The sequence below is a fragment of the Corythoichthys intestinalis genome, chromosome 5, assembly GCF_030265065.1.
Source record: "Corythoichthys intestinalis isolate RoL2023-P3 chromosome 5, ASM3026506v1, whole genome shotgun sequence".
In the NCBI taxonomy this organism is placed as follows: domain Eukaryota; kingdom Metazoa; phylum Chordata; class Actinopteri; order Syngnathiformes; family Syngnathidae; genus Corythoichthys; species Corythoichthys intestinalis.
Genome location: NC_080399.1, coordinates 11,332,327 through 11,352,974, shown reverse-complemented (window position 1 = coordinate 11,352,974; position 20,648 = coordinate 11,332,327). Strand labels below are relative to the sequence as shown.

Here is a 20,648-nt window from a genome sequence, read left to right as displayed (position 1 = left end):
CTATCCTAAAAACATATAGGAAGACAATCTAAATGACCTATATAACTGAAGTCATTATATAATGCAAATAAGGTTGCTTAAAAGTTAGTGGAGATAATTTGAGCATCCTGACAAGTTGGTAGTGTTATGTCCCTACCGTCCCTATGCAAACCTACACCCTTGCCTGTGGGATACCCCAGGGGTCTATCCCGTAACATCTATTTTTCAATCTTTACAAATTTAAGTCTGTGGATGCAAAACATTTTGTTTTTCGTCTAAAGAAAGAAAGAAATCATTGTTTAATAATAGCAGTTGAGTAGTCGCAATGAAATATGTTAGATTTGTGCCTGATTTTTGCAACCACGTTAAATCAATAATATCAGCAGCTTTTTAATGACTAATACAGGGATATCAAACTTTCTTTATTAAAAGCCCCTGTGAAATAAGCGTCTAGGCTGCATCAATGAGTCATATTAAAAGTTATATTGCATAAAAAATAGTTTAAACTATGTTGCGCCATAAGAGATATGAAAGCCACACTATTTTTTCTTCCAAAATTAATGTATTTCTTCATTAATTAAAAAAAAAAAAAAAAAAAGATTACATTACATACATTAAATTTTTAAATGATTTAATTTGATATAGATTAGATTAGAAGTAGGCACAGGCCAAACTGTAAAAAATATCTACTATTCTTTGTATTTATTTAAAATATTTATTTTAAATTAGTACTATTTTTTAATTTTTATTGTGCATGTTAAAATATGCACAGATCAAACAAATACTAGACTATGATATGTTAATTTAGCTAATTTGTCGCTTGCATTTACAGACAAGGTGTGTTTGTACAAATAGAGCCCAATATATGGGTTTGTGTGTAGTAGAATGTAGCGATTTGGGGGGAAAAGTGCATCCCTGTGATTGTTGCACTTATTAAATGTGTCTTTGATGAGCCTATGTTTGGTGTACACTCACACATGCTGTTTTTGTAAACACACTCCTACTTTCAGCTTTTCATCTTACTGCTAACCACTGACCGCAGATCTGACATTTGACCGGGGCCAATACTCTAAAGCCAATCTTGGCTACTACTACAGTTGGCCAGAGTACTGGTGTTGTATAATGCTGCTTCAGACATTTTTCATCAGTAGGATGTAATTGTCAAAATATTTACATACGAACAGCATTTCGACAGTCCAGTCATGTTAGCGCTCTGTGTTTTTTTTTTTATTCATGGGATTCTGACCTTGTTTTTGACTTTTCTTATCTGATTCCCATTTTTTTCACCTGTTTTTGTCCATCTCATGTGTCTACCTGCCTCATGTCTTGCCCAGGTGTTCAGGCAGCTCCTCTCTGTCTGTGACTGTCACCTTATGCTTAGCTATTATTAGCTTTGAGCTTGGTTTAACAGCACTAAGCAACGGAGACCTTTGAACATTACAGAAGAAATGATGCAGATAGTCGAAACCCTGAGATCTTAGTTCATGGGATGTAATTTAGAACTTGCGTGATTTTCTGCATTTGTGAGTGGATGTATCACCCAATCCTGCAGCCAAGCCCGTCGACAGGGGGGAGGGCCAACCGGGTATGTTGTCCCGGGCCTCAGGACCACAGAGGCCCCTAAATGACCTTTAATTTATTTTACTTTACATTCACATATTTCTTTTTATTTAAATCGTTGCCTGATTAAATATTATGTTCTACACAATATATACTGTACTTAAACACTTTAACATATTAATTATTTTAACTATATATTTTTTCCTTTTTTGCACAATGCCCCATCTCCCTCCCCCTCTGTCTTAGCAGAGAATGGTTTAACCCCACTCTGGCGCACTCAAGGCTACACTAAGTACGTGCCCTGAAGCGGGAAATTAAAATCCGTCATTGTTACAAACTCTAAACATGGCGAGTCGTCATTAATCGGGTGTGTAGAAAAGAAAAGAAAAAGAGATGAAGATCATAAAGGTGAACAAGAAAAAATGAATTTTTAAAAGGGAGACAATAAGCCAGAGAATTAGGGCTAGAGTTGGCTGTGGACGGTGATGTCGGTAAGTGAACAACAGCCACTAACACTGAACGTTTACATTCGCGATCACCTTGACCAAAGCTCGATTCGAGTCTGTCACCGGCCGCTTGTAGCCTATTGAGCTGCGGTATAATAAGACATGCTGCTCGCATTGAGCTGTAGCTGGAGGAGAGCGAGCCTTCAGTAAAATGAAAATAAAAAAAAAACTACCTCCACTCCACGATATCACAGGGCAGGCTTAACAACCTAGCCATGCGCTCCATTGAGCATGAGCTTGCTCAAAAACTGGATTTCACTGATGTTATAAATGACTTTGGTGTCAAAAAAATCTAGGCACATCACTGTTTGAGGGCTTGATAAGCCAAGGGATGTGGAGGGGGTAGGCACAGGATGTACAGTGGGGCAAATAAGTATTTAGTCAACCACCAATTGTGCAAGTTCTCCTACTTGAAAAGATTAGAGAGGCCTGTAATTGTCAACATGGGTAAACCTCAACCATGAGAGACAGAATGTGGTGGAAAAAAAAAACAGAAAATCACATTGTTTGATTTTTAAAGAATTTATTTGCAAATCATGGTGGAAAATAAGTATTCGGTCACCTACAAACAAGCAAGATTTCTGGCTGTCAAAGAGGTCTAACTTCTTCTAACGAGGTCCAACGAGGCTCCACTCGTTACCTGTATTATTGGCGCCTGTTTTAACTCATTATCATTATAAAAGACACTTGTCCATCACCTCAGTCAGTCCCATTCCAAACGTCACTATGGCCAAGACCAAAGCGCTGTCGAAGGACACCAGAGACAAAATTGTAGACCTGCACCAGGCTGGGAAGACTGAATCTGCAATAGGTAAAACGCTTGGTGTAAAGAAATCAACTGTGGGAGCAATTATTAGAAAATGGAAGACATACAAGACCACTGATAATCTCCCTCCATCTGGGGCTCCATGCAAGATCTCACCCCGTGGCGTCAAAATGATAACAAGAACGGTGAGCAAAAATCCCAGAACCACACGGGGGGGACCTAGTGAATGACCTACAGAGAGCTGGAACCACAGTAACAAAGGCTACTATCAGTGACACAATGCGCCGCCAGGGACTCAAATTCTGCATTGCCAGATGTGTCCCCCCTGCTAGTACACGTCCAGGCCCATCTGCTGTTCGCTAGAGAGCATTTGGATGATCCAGAAGAGGACTGGGAGAATGGGTTAGGGTCAGATAAACCCAAAATAGAACTTTTTGGTAGAAACACAGGTTCTCGTGTTTGCAGGAGAAAGAATACTGAATTGTATCCGAAGAACACCATACCCACTGTGAAGCATGGGGGTGGAAACATCATGCTTGGGGCTGTTTTTCTGGAAAGGGACCAGGACGACTGATCTGTGTAAAGGGAAGAATGAATGGGGCCATGTATCGGTAGATTTTGAGTGAAAATGTCCTTCCATCAGCAAGGGCATTGGAGATGAGACGTGGCTGGGTCTTTCAGCATGACAATGATCCCAAACACACAGCCAGGGCAACAAAGGAGTGGCTTTGTAAGAAGCATTTCAAGGTCCTGGAGTGGCCTAGCCAGTCTCCAGATCTCAACCCCATAGAAAATCTGTGGAGGGAGTTGAAAGTCCGTGTTGCCCAACGACAGCCCCAAAACATCACTGCTCTAGAGGAGATCTGCATGGAGGAATGGGCCAAAATACCAGCAACAGTGTGTGAAAATCTTGTGAAGAGTTATAGAAAATATTTGGCCTCCGTTACTGCTAACAAAGGATACATAATAAGTATTGAGATGAACTTTTGGTATTGACCAAATACTTACTTTCCACCGTGATTTGTAAATACATTCTTTAAAAATCAAACAATGTGATTTTCTGTTGGGTTTTTCCACATTCTGTCTCTCATGGTTGAGGTTTACCCATGTTGACAATTACAGGCCTCTCTAATATTTTCAAGTGTGAGAACTTGCACAATTAGTGGTCGACTAAATACTTATTTGCCCCACTGTATAGTTATACTGTTTTGTTGTTTAGCTGGCAGGCATAGCACTCTCAGTTATATTGTATTGTAGCCTACATGGAACAATAGATGGAAATTGTTTATATTGTTTCACATCACATTACGGTCTTAAATTTAACTGTCCATCTCAAATTAAATAATTTGAAAATTTACACTGTCATTGCTTGCAAAGCATTAAAAGTATTGCGTATGTTGTCGTGACAAGCCGGTGGCAGGGGTGGGGTGGGACCGTGGGGGGGCCTATAATGGTCTCTTGTCCCTGGGCCCTGCAAGTCTGTTGACAACCCTGCCTGCAGCGGAGCGCTATAGGCACTTGTGCAGCGGGCAACCTCTACCATGTGGAGTGGACTAAACCATTTTCAGAAAAGGAAGGAGTTAGAGAAAGAGTCTAATATTTAAATAGCACATTATTGCACGACTAAAATGAGAACGAAATAATTTTACTTTGAATTAAGTCTACAGTTCAAAAAATATTTATTGTGTCCCAAATTACTGCGGTGGCTTAGCTTAGGTGAGGAGGGGGAAGTTTATTCACTCTTGATGTCAAGGGTCTGAAATTAAATTAAATTTAATAGCAGACCCTGGAAATAGAATGATTGATCCCAGCAAACATTAACTAATTGCCTCCAATTGACGATGATAATTCGCTGTCCGCCCCTCCGTGTTGAAATGGATTTGACATCTAACAGCGTCAATGGCACTGAAACTTTATTCACTTCCTAAACATATCATACCTAAATCATGTCCAGTGCAATAACATCAAAAGATGATATGATTCCACAGTTAGAGTGCTATAGGGGGGTGGTTCTAATTCTGAAAAATTGGACCAGACTGCAAAATACCCACTATATCCATACATTGACTTCAAACAGAAACCAGAATCGAACATACCGTGTAGGCCATGTGTAAAGACCCACATCAGCTGTTGGTGGTCTTTCCACAGAAAAGACTTGGAGTAGGTCTGCGATGAGTAAGTGATGGAGTTAGCGACACAGTAATGAAGTTTCACATGGCTGTAAGAGCAGGAAGGAAACATCGCTCAAGTATACATGATGTTATCATGTGGTCTAATGGAGCCACTTACAGGCTCGGAGTAGCATGCAATGACCCACCAGTGTCTTTACATTGATTTTATAATGAAAAAACATGGCTTCATCACATTGTTATGTTGGGCATATTTAGCCGCATTTTGTTTAATGCAGTCCTATTAAGCCCTCATGCTTTGAAATTATGTTTTGCTGTCTGCTTAATAGTCTTTTGTACCTTTTTAAATGTTTGGTGTATCACAGATTTTAAAGCGTATGCTTTTAGCCAAAGCATCATTGAGTGTTTGGATGTTTAGCGTGGGCGGCGCTAGCGGAAACATTAGCGTTGAAAAGGTTGAAAAAAAAAAATCATTTTCAAGCTTATAGTTGTTATTTCTCCATCGGAAATGTTTACAGTGAATAATACCCATTTCAAAACATTTAATTTTCATGTAATGTAGTCATAACCAAAGTGTGGTATCACCATCAGTACGCACTAGTTAAAGTGGTGTGCTAAAGAGTCACGGCCCAAGTAATGTTTAGCTGTATTTTGATTTTAACACTTTCGTATTTAATCGCCTCCCACGAGTTTTAAGGGTTAAGAACTGCTTTTTCAAACGTTACGGTAACGGCTGGTGTAACTTGAACTTTCAAGTCAACCAATTTAACTTGAATTTTTCAAGTTTTGATATTTGTTAAAATTAGGGGTGTCAAACGATTAAAATTTTTTATCGAGTTAATTACAGCTTAACAATTAATTAATCGTAATTAATCGCAATTCAAACCATCTATAAAATATGCCATATTTTTCTGTAAATTATTGTTGGAATGGAAAGATAAGACACAAGATGGATATATACATTCAACATACGGAACATAAGTACTGCATTTCTTTATTATAACAATAAATCAACAAGATGGCATTACCATTATTAACATTCTGTTAAAGCGATCCATGGATAGAAAGACTTGTAGTTCTTAAAAGATAAATGTTAGTACAAGTTATAGAAATTTTGTATTAAAACCCCTCTCCATTTTTTCGTTTTAATAAAATTTGGAAAATTTTCAATCAAAAATTAAACTAGTAGCCCGCCATTGTTGATGTCAATAATTACTTACACAATGCTCATGGGTGCTGAAGCCTATAAAATCAGTCCAAGCGCCAGCAGAGGGCGACAAAACTCCGAAAAACACAACAAGTCCACATTTCACTGCGCTGTCATTTTAATCTGTTTGAGCGAGGCATTTGTGCGCTAATTGCGTCAAATATTTTCACGTGATTAATTTAAAAAATTAATTGCCGCCTGTTAACGCGATAATTTTGACAGCCCTAGTTAAAATCTCAACTGAATTGGACTTCAGTTAAGTAGCTTGAAATCAACATTTTAAGTAAACTGGACTTCCATTGAGTGAGTTTGAATTCAGAATCATAGATTTCACCATCAGTTGACAAGACAGCTCCCACAGACATTGCGCCACATCGTACCGTAGGGGGTCGACCCAGGCAGAACGTTGAGTTGGCTTTCACTGTGATAAACTCAAACACACGCTGGGTTCTAATGCCAGATTTAGGTGGAAACAGGACGAAGGTTTTACTGCATACAAGCAGGCAGGAGTGTCTCAAGAGTAATTTGGTCGAGGATTCAAGGTAATTATATATAAAAGAGCCCCATGCATGAACTTTGAAACATTGAGAAAAAAATTAATGGAAAAAAAATAGCCTAACTTTGGCTTGAAATATTTACGTAAAATCAATGATAACTGCCCGTTTTTTGCTTTTAACCAAGAATCTATATCGTTTTACGTTCATATCTATAGAAATTCAGCGATTTAAACATTTATTTACAAGAATTTTCAACTTAACCCTATATTGCCAAATGTATCACATTTGATACACCTAAAATTTCATGATTTTGAGACTAATTCAGAATTTTGACATTTCTTTTTGAAAGAAAAAAAAATATGATGGATGCAGGTCAGTACATGCATCTGCAGGTTCCATGAGAAAAACAAACAGGATTTAGCAAGGGTTATAGATATCTGAGCGCTTATTACACATATTCGTTTTGACTTTTCTTTTTACAAATTTGAAAAAAAGGTTTCATTAGGACCTTATTTTTCAAATTTTGGGATTCTCTGATAATTGCTTCATATTGCTGGCATTAAAGGGTTAAAAAGCTCTTTGTTTCGTGACGGCCGCCACGTTGGATTACACAATACCGTAACTATTGCTTGAAATATTTACGTAAAATGAACGATAACTGCCCATTTTTTGCCTTTAACCAGCTCTATATCGTTTTACGTTCATATCTATAGAAATTCCGCGATTTAAGCATTTATTTACAAGAATTTTCAACTTAAAAAGCTCTTTGTTTCGTGACGGCCGCCACGTTGGATTACCGTTGAATACCGTAACTTTTGCTTGAAATATTTAAGTAAAATGAACAATAACTTTTTTGCTTTTAACCAAGAATCTAGACTGTTTTATGTTCACATCTATAGAAATTCCGATTTAAGCATTTATATACAATAATTTTTAACTTAAAAAGCTCTTTGCTTTGTGAAGGCCGCCATGTTGGATTTTGTATCACCACACATGACATTTAAGTTGCCCTTTCTGGCAAAACCTATATGATATGTTAAATTTTGCTATTGATCCTGAAAATATAGGTGATTATCTATGGTTTTGGTGATTTATGTGCATTTAGCATAATATCTGAGAATTTTGAAGACATTTTAAGCTTTGTTATACATCTATAAAAAATAATTAATCAGGATTTTATGATGGAATGACTTTGAATTTTTTTATGTTCATGGAGACTATATACCTAAGGGAGGTGCCTGTTTTGATTTTAGGTTGTTAGTGGCTTTGGTTATAAAACTATTTGAATTTCAAGTTTTTAAAACAGGCCCCATACAAATCGGCCCCAAATCCCATGCCCCATCAACTGATAAAGAAGTCTATGCATGATTTTATGACACTGTGCCGGTGTGTGCTGGTCCTACTAGGAAACGCGGTCTTCCGTTCAGGCAAAACATAACCGCATTTGTCCACCGGCATTGCTAAAATCGCTTAGAAAGCTAATATTTTGTGACTGCCGCCATGTTGGATTACACAATACCGTCGCTTTGACTTGAAATATTTACGTAAAATGAACGATAACTGCCCGTTTTTTGCTTTTAACCAAGAATCTAGACTGTTTTACGTTCATATCTATTGAAATTCCACAATTTAAGCATTTGTTTACAAGAATTTTTAACTTTAAAAGCTCTTTGTTTTGTGACGACCGCCATGTTGGATTTTGTATCGCTACACATACACAATAGCGGAATTCAACCTAAATAAGTTGTGATTGCATATAGACAAATACAAATTCTGCTTTTGTTGAGTAAAATTAAGATGATTCTGCATGCTTTCCTCAAGTATTAATTTTCTGATGTGAACATTGAGTGATTTATAAGTTGTTGAAAATTTGCACTGAATTAAAAAAAAAAAAAGGTTGCTATTTTGGGCAAAGAATTATTGCTATTGATCCTGAAAATATGTGTGATTATCTCTGCATTTTTTTATTTTTGTGCATCTAGCGTAAAATTTTAGAATTTTATAGCCATTTCAAGTTTTGTTATACTTGTATAAAAAAATAATTAATAGGTATTTAATAAGGAACGACTTTGAATTTTTTGATGTCGCTTCTCATGGAGACTCATATATGCCTAAGGGAGATGCCTGTTTTGGTTTTAGGTCGCTAGCGGCTTTGGTTTTGAAAATATGAATTTTAAGTTTTTGAAAATAGGCCCCCTACGGATCGGCCCCGAGCTCCGTGTCCCGTCAACTGATAGTAAAGTTTATGTCAGAATTTCATGTTCACACTATTTGCTTGATAAAACAAGCTAGGAACATTCAAATTAACGAGTTACTTAAGCGAACGTAAGCATTTGAGTGATATCCACTTAAAATCTTAAGTTAGCATGTTATGTTTGAAGTTTTATTTATTAATTTATTTTTACAGTGTATGAAGACAGCACTGCTTTAAGTCAAATCATTATTACAAATCATAAAGAAAAATCGGAATAGTGCTTGAAAGACACAGGACAAGCAAATAGGAAAACTAGAGCAATACGTTTGTTTTATCTGACTGCAGAATTAGCCCTCAAAGGCACATTAGATCCTCCGGCAGGGGATTTTGTACTTCCAAGTCATGTAAATTTAACGCTTCCTTCTCAAATATCAAGCTAAGTGGCTAGCTATGTTACACAGTCCTGTCCAACATGTCAGGTCAAATCCAATCAGGGTTTCCAAGTCACTTAAAATGCAACTATATAGGCGCAACATTCATTCACTATGATTTCTGTCACACAAACAAACCCCGAATCACCATGTTATGAGATTTCCAGCCATTTTCCGACAGTTATTAAGTTTTTCTCTCAACGTAATTGGAATTTTAAATGTTGAAAAATGCTCTCTTGATGCTGTGATGTATATATGAAAGGAATAATTCACTCATGTGATGCCTGTAAGACCCCCAAATGAAACCAAACTGTCTTTAGAATTAGCCTGCAAGATGTCATAAACGCATCTCGCTCTTACCGTTTCAGCCTCGGGGGAAGCCTGTGGGCAAACAGCAGATTGAGTTGTGATATCCGTTCTCTATTTGCTCTAAAGGGAGGCTTTTCGGAAAAACAAGTCATAATACACTTATTTCCACATCAACAAATTGATGACGCAAGAGATACAATCAGTTCCGCACCATTACATTTAATTATTGGTGATACATCTTGTAGACAGTCAGATTTGAAATGATGGACTGGCTAATACTTGTGTGCATTCCCGATACGAGGCCGCTGTGCTTTCAAACAGCTGCCCAAACCTTTATTTGTTCACCTGGTCGCTGTTCACACTTATTTGGTGTAGGCTGAAACACTGTCAAACACCTGCCAAGTGTTATCATTTTTGCATTGGTGACCTTCAGTTGTGGGAAGTAAAAAAGTACAAAAATACTTTTTAAGGCGCTTATTCACTGGCTGCTGTTGAAGGAGCTAGATGAAACAGTTACTCTAAAAATGAACTGTTTTACATTGACTGAACTATAACTTTGGCATACCAGCTCTTTATAGGGCAGCCAGTTACCGCATTTTTCGCACTATAAGGCGCACCTGACTATAAGCCGCCACCCACCATATTTGAAACGAAAACAGCATTTTTTTTCATAGATAAGCCGCAGTTGTTCTCACTGATTCATAAGACCAAATGAACCACCATGAAGCTTTGAACCAATTGGCTGCATAGCTTCCTTGGGGGAAACAGTCAACCACTGCTGCCACCTGACGTCAACACTAGTGATGGCCAAATGAAGTCTCATGAAGCAATGAAGTTTTGCAGCCAATTGGTTTGCACATGTAGCAAAGCTTCATGGTGCTTCATTTACTCTATGGCGCCATCAAGTGGTCTAGAAGCCCAATAGGTCAACATTGTTAAGAATTCAATGGCTATTTGCTTAAGACAAAGATATGAATGTGCTTGTGTTAGTAATTTAGTATGTGAACAAAATACAACAAGGATAATTTGTTATTCATTTTTATTTAGAAATAATAGCTTTCCCACAGTGGCTGGCTTAAAACAGTTTCTCTTTTTGGACAATATTTTACCAGCTTCAGAAAATAGTCTTTCACAAGGCACAGATGAAGCTGGGGTGCAGAGAAATGTGAGTGCCAGTTTATATAAGTTTGGGTAATCTTTTGTGCCTCCCAGTACATTAATGGATTGTTCATTCTGTTGATGTTTGGTTCAGATAGGTACACACACACTCACATTTATATTAAAGTAGTTTTTCTCCCTTACCTTATTGAAAGCAATCAAATCAAAATGTTCCCATACAGGGGAGGATCGTTTTTTTTTTCGCGCAGGTTCCATTGCAAGCAAAGGACAAGGCTCGAAAAAAAGATTGCACTGGTTGCACTGTTGCGCACAGCTGTAACAAGTACAGGAGCCCGAAGTCCACAAAATGTGAGATAGCAGGCGATTGCCATTGCGTTTTGCAACCAATTTATACCGTAGTCTGTACTGTTTTTGCAATGCGCGCCAAACGTCGGATCACTTCGGAAGTGGTAATGAGATTCAGCTGGCCGGCGAGGCTTCCCATGTCATCATCTCTGGGTTTTGCCGAAATGACGCGCGCCTCGCTACAAGCTTCGTGGAAACATTACTCAACACAAGCTTCGGAACCTTGGCCCATTTCATCCCATCACTAGTCAACACTGTTGTTGTCCAACATGCCTCTTAGTAGAGGTGTGCATCGGCACTGCCCTCACGATTCGATTCGATTACGATTCGGAGGGCCACGATTCGATTCGATTCAGAGGGTCACGATTCGTTTCGGTTCGATTCGGCAATGCATCGCGATGCATTAAAATTCTAAAGCAAAGCATATTTTTCGTGAATCATGAGGCAACACAAGCGGTCAGACACTAAACAACTATTTATTGGCTCTTGTGTCACTCCTGGTTGAAGTCAAATGAAAATACTTTCAGATATATATATATTAAAAAAAAAAAAAAAAAAAAAAAAAAAATCACAACATTTAATTAGGCCTTTTTTTTTTTTTTTTTTTTTTTTTCTCCTCCCCACACAGTAGCAGCCCTTCACACAGTGCAACATCTGAACTCCTGTGCAAAATCAGTAATAGCAGTCACTGTATTTTAGTCACAACGAAGCATCAATAAAAATATTCAAGTAAATATTAAAGAAAACGACAAAGAAAATATTGTAGTGCAGCAGCATCTTTATCGCAATATCAATCCAGGGATCAGTTCAGTTGCAAACAAAACATCAACTAAATTGCAATGTAGAACAAAAGTAAAATGTAGGCCTAGCCCACTATATATGTGCAATCAACTTAGAAATGCAATCAGTAACTACCACATAACAATAAAATATAATGAATTAGCAGCCACAACAATCTGTTTCAACATGAGAAAATATCAGTTTTTTGCAATCGAGTGAGAAGAGAGATAGTAGAGGTTAGATCGGGCCTAAAAAATCCAGCCTGACCCGACACGGCCCGCTGGTATTGAAGCCCGGCCCGAGCCCGATCGATTAACTATATTTGCAGGCCCAGCAAACCCGATTTTTAAAAAGTTTTATATTTGTTGGAGTGACGCGAAAAAAAGAAAAAGCAGCAGCAGCAATTTATTTTTTCTGCCAACTCGAAGAAATGAAAACGCAAGTTTTCTTAATGTTTAAATAGTCTAGATATTTTTATGATCATTATTGAAGCATTTACACAACGAAATAATGCTGGGAAAGTTTATTAAAAAAAAAAAAAAAAAAAAAAAAACACGGTTTTGCAGACACACAGAGGAGAAGATTCAAAAGGATCACATTTGTGTTGTCTTTGTGTGCATAAAAAGTGTCTTTCGTAACGAATTCTCAGTTGGCAGGAAAAAAAAAACTGACGTTTTCTTAATGTTTAAATAGTCTACATATTTTTATGATCATTATAAAAGAATGTACACAACGAATTAATGCCGGGAAAGTTTAATATTTAAAAAAACATGCGGTTTTGCAGACACACCAAGGAGAAGATTCAAATGGATCACATTTGTGTTGCCTTTGTGTGCATAGATAAAAGTGTCGTTCGTAACGAATCACAAGTGCCACAGCGGGAGGAGAAGAAGAAAAAGCAGGCGGCGCCACTTCATTCATGTGCGTGCATAAGCAAATGCACAATACAGAGTGCCTGCTCTCGGTTTTATCCCTTTTTATATATATATATATATATATATATATATATATAATTTATTAGTCCGGCGCGGCGGCCCGACCCGAACGTGAATGCTTAACATTTTGGGCCCGACCCGAACGTGAATGCTTAACATTTTGGGCCCAACCCGACCCGTTCGGGTTTGGGCACAAGATCTAACCTCTAAGAGATAGGACGTAACATAACAATGGCTGAAGCGGAGAAAGAGGGAGCGCGAAAGATTATTGATGCACCTAAGACATTGAAATCAGACATTTGGAGACATTTTGGCTTCTAGGAGATTGGTGGGAAACTTGACCAGAGTTATGCAGTGTGTAAAAAATGAAACATGAGAATAATAATACAAATGAGGAAACCAAATCCGTTGCATCACCGGAATTGCTGCAGGGAAGATTTTTGAACTTACTTATATATTTTAAAATGCGCTGAATCGATTCGGCTTGTTGCCCGCATCGAATCGAATTGTCCATGCTCCGCATCGGGATGCATCGCCGCATCGATTATTGTTGACAACACTACCTCTTAGCATGCATTGCAGGGCTACAGATAATAACAATTTTAAAAAATCATGTTCTGTGCTAATTATTTCTTCAGTTACTGTTCCAGTTGTTTCAATAATTGCTACTTATGGTATTTGGTTACACTTTATTTGACAGTGGCGTCATAAGACAATCATAATTATGACATGACACTGTCATGAGCATTAATGAATGCTTGTAACATTTGTCATTTAGTGTTATCCTATATTATCTCACTTTTGAATGGATGTAAAAGATCCAAGCAGGACATAAATGGAGTTAGTGACATAATTTGCCGGATGACACTTAGTGACATCAGTGATAAGCATTCAGTAACGCCCATGATAGTGTCATGTAAGGGTGTAACGATACATGTATTTGTATTGAACCGTTTCGGTACGGAGTGCTTGGTTCGGAACGGAGGCGTACCGAATTAGTTTCTGACGTAATGTAACCCTTACTTTTCGAGGCTGTGAGTTGATCGGATTCCAGTTTCTTTGTGTAGATTATATTTACTCCGTCTTCTCTACTATAATGAAGACCAACACTATAGGACAGTATATAACCCAGAAACGTCAACGGCGCGACAACGTGGCCGCCGCGAAAACGAAGTGAAACGCGGACGGTAAAGTCAATCGGCCAATGCACACCAGTCGCAGTGCGGCCGCGTGTTACACGCATCCCTGAAGCGGCTCAACGCGACGCACGCGAAAAGAACGGCAGAGTTTATTATTTGACGTGAGACGCAGCCCTCCTGCGTCAATACTACTAGCTAGGATCGGGCAGACCGGAAGTCACTCGTGTAAAAATACGGTGGATCCGGTCGATTTTCAAACTAATATGCAATCGTAACCCACTTTTTGAGTCTATCAGATCTTTTGAGTGGTAGATCGGGGCACAGGTGACTTGTCTTTGTCGATTTCCTGCTGTCTTCTCTGCTATAATAATAACCAACACGGCGAGGTGTTCAATACAAAACACTCCTACCACAACAAAACAAGAAGGAACTAATATTCACATAGGAATTAAAGTTAAAAAAATAAATAAAAATAAATAAAATAAATAAATAAAATATACAATATAAATGAATACTACATCACATTTGTAAAATATGAACACACAATAAAATAAATAATACCCCATTTAAATAAAATAAATTGAAATGAGCTAAAACACCTGTAATTAAATAATTAGAATAATACGGATCCTGCTTCCACAATAAATTTATTAATTTCTGTGTGGCGCTCTAACTTGAGAAAATCCACCAATAAAGCTTTTGAAAACCGTTCATAAGAAAAAAAAAAAGATTCATTGAGGCATTTCATTTGTAAAATACATGTTAAAATCTTAGTCATTGGGATTGCTTTTCTCCTTAGCACAGGACTTTTTTCCTCTTTCTTTCAGAAAGAAAGCTGACCAATACGCGAGTCTGAAAGGCAAATTGTTGTTAAATAATTATCTTTAAATACCCGCTACTTTTTGAGCAGAATTTTAGCTTTGTATAGGCTAATGTTCTTTTTGTTGAAAGCATAAAAGTGTAACAAACAACTAGCACATTTATATTTTGCATTTTGTTTTCTTACTGTACCGAAAATGAACCGAACCGTGACCTCAAAACCGAGGTACATACCGAACCGAGATTTTTGTGTACCGTTACACCCCTAGTGTCATGTCATAATCAGTGTTGTCACAGATTACTTAAAGAAGTAATTTAATTACTGATTACACCTAAAAAAAAGTAATCTAGTTACTTTACCGATTACTTTATTATCAAAGTAACTAAGTTACTTTAAAAGTAACTTATCAGTTACTTTTTACCAAATTTTCTCCTTTTGCTGCTTCAAAATAACAATGACAACAAAATATTGTCATCCCATGTAATTGAATTGTTCACATATGGCTTCATCCTTGAGTTAGCGGGGGTTTAATTAGTCGAGGGAGTTGATTTCAACCAGCGTTGACTCGCGCTAGCTTAGCCACCCCGGAGCCCTGAAACTAACAAATAACTGACAAACTGCACGGAATTTGTTCAAATCAACTCCAACGACTAAATAAACCCCGGCTAACTCCAAGATAAAGCCTAATGTCAAAAATTCTGAACTTCCCTTTTAAAATAAAGACCTAGCTGTTAAAATATTGTCTATAAAAGTTGTAAAGCAATAAAACAAACAACAAAAATTATTGAAATGAACAAAAATCCTACAACATATTTCATAATAGGTCAATTTTCGATCATTTTTCGAGCAGATCATGTGACTAGGACCTAAGACACTAGCTTTTCTTTGCTAAGCCAAAACTACACCTGTGGAGGCAAGATGGGTATTTAGAATTTCTGTAAACCTAAGCTTTCAAACGCAACCAACAACAACTGAACTTGAACAGTTTTATATATATGTATATATACAGTCAGTATTGGCCAAAAGTTTGGCGACAACTCAAAGGTGGACACTTTGAAGAATGTAGAATATAAAACCCGTTTTCAGTTAGTTCACTTTTTTTTTTTTTTTTGCCATTCCACATGTTCGTTCATAGTTTTGATGTATTCAGAGAGGATTTACAATAGTAGGGAAAATATATAAAACGTAAAAATGTTTAGGTGTGTCCAAACTTTTGACTTTTTCAGTCATCAACATGCTTTGCCCCCAGCCGCACAAAAGTAAAACTCCGCCTATGGTTACAAACACTGACAACAAAATGTGCATAAAGGCCGGTTAGAAACTGTAGAAGTGTTGGCTGTCTTGTTACCTGTAGGCTTTTTCGAGTTTTGTCGCGTTGCCCTGTAATTCCAAGCGCTTCCTTGTTGAATTGGATGTAGAGTTTTTAGCGGCCGACAGTATTTTTCAGCCAGCGTAAAGTTTGCAACGCACGGAGATATTTTTGTCATCTTTACTGGACAGAAATGTGAAGTAATGGCTGTATTTCCAGTGAGCAAAGGCATCCATTTGCGATATATATCCTGCCTTTCACTGTTAGCCTCGCTGCCTCGTCCGAATGCTATGTTGTTGACCGCCGTGGCAGACAGCATCGTAAAACACGTGACCAGTTGTTTTTTTTTTTTTTTGCCCGATGAGAAATGCTCTTCGTACATGACTACAGTATTCTTCATTCTACATACATTATGAGGCAAAAACAAAATAGTAACGCACACAAGGGAAACTAACTTTAATCGGATTACTGGCTTGGAAAAATGAACACGTTAGATTACTCATTACTGAAGAAAGTAATCAGATTACAGTAACGCGTTACTGACAACACTGGTCATAATTATATAGTGTTATGAGAGTCTTATGGCGCCGTTGTCAAATAAAGTGTTACCAAATACCATAAGTAGCAATTAATGAAACAACTGGAGCAGTAACTGAAGAAATAATTAGTACAGAACATGAATTTATATTGTTATATACATCTGTAGCCCTGCAATCTCAGCAAACTCAACAACCTTCCTACTTTTCTAACGGCTTTCATGTTATTAAGTAAGTCAATATTGGTTGTCATTGATGGCGATAGACGTCCATTCCATCTTGACTGGTAGGGACTGGCAATGATCGAACTCTTGCTTCCCAGTCAAAAAAAAAAAAAAACATTTCACTAAAATAAATAAGTTTGGTGATTTTTGTTTCTGCAGTGATATTGTGTGACCACATCCAAAACTGGGCGCAATGGAGACTGGGAATATCAGCAGCAGAGATGAAGCTGGCGTCCTCTCGGCGAGTCCTTACACCACTGTGGAGAGTGTGCTCATCATTCTGGTGACGGGATCGCTCAGTCTGATTACTGTTATTGGAAATATCCTGGTCATGCTCTCCATAAAGGTTAGTATTTTTTGTTTCGAGTCAAAGAAACTGAAGTAAAATGGTCGATGGGCCAATCAAATTCAAGACAAGTGTAAAGATTTCTTTGGTTTTTGGTCTTATTTTCTTGAATTCTATCACAGTGTTGTTTCTAGCAGCTATTTTAATTTTCGCTTTAGTCTTAGTCTTTTGGACAAAAATACTTATTAGTCTTAGTCATATTTTAGTCATTTCAAAATGTTTTAGTCTTCATCTAGTTTTAGTTAACAAAAACTCAGACAAATTTCGTCTAGTTTAAGTCGACAATTCTCATAATGTTTTCATCTATAAACTTTAAAAGTTCTAGTCCATGAATAAATAAATAAATACCGTAATTTCTGGACTATTGGGCGCCCCTGATTACAAGCCTCACCCAGTACATTTTTATAGTAAAAACCATTTTGTACATACAGTGGGGCAAATAAGTATTTAGTCAACCACCAATTGAAGACATACAAGACCACTGATAATCTCCCTCGGTCTGGGACTCCATGCAAGATCTCACCCCGTGGCGTCAAAATGAAAACAGGAACGGTGAGCAAAAATCCAAGAACCACACAGGAGGACCTAGTGAATGACCTACAGAGAGCTGGGACCACAGTAACAAAGGTAACACATCAGTAACACAATGCACTACCAGGGACTCAAATCCTGCACTGCCATAAGTGTCCCCCTGCTGAAGAAAGTACACGTCCAGGCCCGTCTGCAGTTCGCTAGAGAGCATTTGGATGATCCAGAAGAGGACTGGGAGAATGTGTTATGGTCAGATGAAACCAAAATAGAAAGTTTGGTAGAAACACAGGTTCTTGTGTTTGGAGGAAAAATAATACTGAATTGCACCATACCCACTGTGAAGCATGGGGGTGGAAACATCATGCTTTGGGGCTGTTTTTTTGCAAAGGGACCAAGACGACTGATCTATGCAAATGAAAGAATGAATGGGGCTTTGTATCGAGAAATTTGAGTGAAAATCTCCTTCCATCAGCAAGGGCATGGCTGTGTCTTTCAGCACGACAATGATCCCAAACACAAAGCCAGGGCAACAAAGGAGTGGCTTCGTAAGAAGCATTTCAAGGTCCTGGAGTGGCCTAGCCAGTCTCCAGATCTCAACCCCATAGAAAATCTTTGGAGGGAGTTGAAAGTCCGTGTTGCCCAACGACAGCCCCAAAACATCACTGCTCTAAAGGAGATCTGCATAGAGGAGTGAAAAGCTAGTAAATAGTTACAGAAAACGTTTGGCCTCCGTTATTGCCAACAAAGGGTACATAACAAAGTATTGAGATGAACTTCTGGTATTGACCAAATATTTATTTTCCACCATGATATGCAAATAAATTCTTTTAAAATCAAACAATGTGATTTTCTGTTTTTTTTCCCCTACATTCTGTCTCTCATGGTTGAGGTTTACCCATGCTGACAGTTACAGGCCTCTCTAATATTTTCAAGTGGGAGAACTTGCACAATTAGTGGTTGACAAAATACTTATTTGCTCCACTGTAAGAATGAAGTCGGTGGACATGATTTGCCTTCACAGGCCTCATAAAATGTTGTGGCAGGCCAGATCTAGCCCCCAGGCATTCAGTTTGACACCAGTGCTGTAGTGGTACGACTGTTTTTCAATCCACAATAAATGCTCATGTTCCAATGCCATTGATCGCGCTAGACATCCAATCTATTTTGACTTGGAGGGACAGCTCTACCTTCCAGCGCCATCAATAGCAGCCAAAGAGTTAACGTTGGCCCTTATGGTGGTAACATTTTGCCCCTTTTCTATTTCATTTTCGAGTCAGATCTTCCCCATAACCTTTTGTGAGGTCTCCCACATTGGAGAAGCAATCAGACAGCAAATGTCCGGGCGCGTAATCAAATAGAAGAGTGCAAACATACATCACACAAAAAAGATTAGCATCTGACAGCTTGCTCCATGTGGTTTCTTCAAAGGTAAACAGGAACCTGCAGACCGTCAACAACTACTTCCTGTTCAGTCTAGCCTGCGCGGATCTCATTATTGGCATCGTCTCCATGAACCTATACACCGTCTACATCGTAATCGGCTACTGGCCCTTGGGAGCGGTGGTGTGCGACTTGTGGCTAGCGGTTGACTACGTGGTTAGCAACGCCTCGGTCATGAACCTCTTGATCATCAGCTTCGACCGTTACTTCTGCGTCACCAAACCGTTGAGTTACCCTGCTCGCCGTAGCACCAAGATGGCCGGTCTGATGATCGCCGCTGCGTGGGTACTATCCTTTGTCCTGTGGGCGCCGGCTATTTTGTTCTGGCAGTTCATCGTGGGTGGCAGAACCGTGCCGCCGGGAGAGTGCTACATCCAGTTTTTCTCGAACCCGGCTGTCACCTTTGGTACAGCCATCGCGGCCTTCTACCTGCCCGTAGCCATCATGATCTACCTCTACTGGCGCATCTCCAGGGCCAGTCGTAGTCGCGTCCAGAGGGACAGCAGGAAGACGTCTGGAACCAGCACCGCAGAAGCTCACAGTCAGGAGTACCCGGGCGAGAACCAGATCCAAAACAACTGCATTCAGAAGATAAGGGAACAGCTCAGGGAGGCTGCGTTGGTCAAGGAGAAGGAGGCACTACCACAACAGAATGGAAACGCTCCTTGCAATGAAGACAAACCAGAGCAGATGGAACCAGAGGCGGACAGCGTCCAACCTTCCACATCTACAGAGAACGAGGTCCCCGTTTCGGTGCTGAAGGGACTGAACGCCATAAGAAGGATGAACCAAACACAGCCATCCTCTAGGGCAACATCCTTGACTGACTGCCAAGCCACAAATACCATGTTGAAGGTAAACAACTACATTCCAATCTGTCAAAGTCTCTCAAGGTCAGTTTGTTTCTGAATGTGAAAAATGTGATTCTGCTGCTGCTGCCAGAAATTTACTATTATAAATAAGAGGAAAAGCATAAAAGATTTACTGTCAAATTACCCTGTCATGGATGAATTATGATTTTTTTTTTCAACGCGTAAAGGCAGAGGTGGGAAGTAACGCATTATATGTACTCCGTTATATTTACTTGAGTAACTTTTTGAGAAAAATATACTCCTAAGTAAGCTTGATAACGATAAACCGATACGAACGGATATTCTGTTTTACAGGTGAGCGATTCAGCTGCATCGATAGCACACTAACTATTCAACAGTAAATAGGCAGTAAATCATAGACGTACATAGTACAACAAGCACACAGCTAAAGCGAGCACAACAATCAATTAACAGTGCTCATACCATTGCTTTGCTAGTTTTATGTACCAAGCTGTGTATAAATGAATGTCACATAATTAGCTTGCACTTTAATCATGCTGCGCAGTGCATTCCCCACTGCTCGGCCCTAAGAATCACCTCACTTCAAGTAAGACAGCACACATCACATAACATGAACAGCCACTACTCACATTCGTGGTTGCCTCAACTTCCCATCATGCATTTCGATCGTGACGGGCGTGTCATAACTACGCCAGAGCAAACGAAACCACAGT

The 20,648-nt window shown here is 38.7% G+C and overlaps 1 protein-coding gene across 3 annotated transcripts in view; it reads left to right on the top strand.

Moving 5' to 3' along the window:
• Nucleotides 1-20,648, top strand: part of LOC130916724 (muscarinic acetylcholine receptor M2-like) — a 101,356-nt gene that overhangs the window by 74,738 nt on the left and 5,970 nt on the right. For all 3 annotated transcript variants that reach the window (XM_057837651.1, XM_057837649.1, XM_057837650.1), the window contains exons 2-3: nt 16,945-17,131; nt 19,091-19,957. In XM_057837651.1, coding sequence (XP_057693634.1) covers nt 16,979-17,131; nt 19,091-19,957 — 1,020 coding nt within the window. In that variant the 5' untranslated portion in view covers nt 16,945-16,978. The remainder of the gene's footprint in view (nt 1-16,944; nt 17,132-19,090; nt 19,958-20,648) is intronic.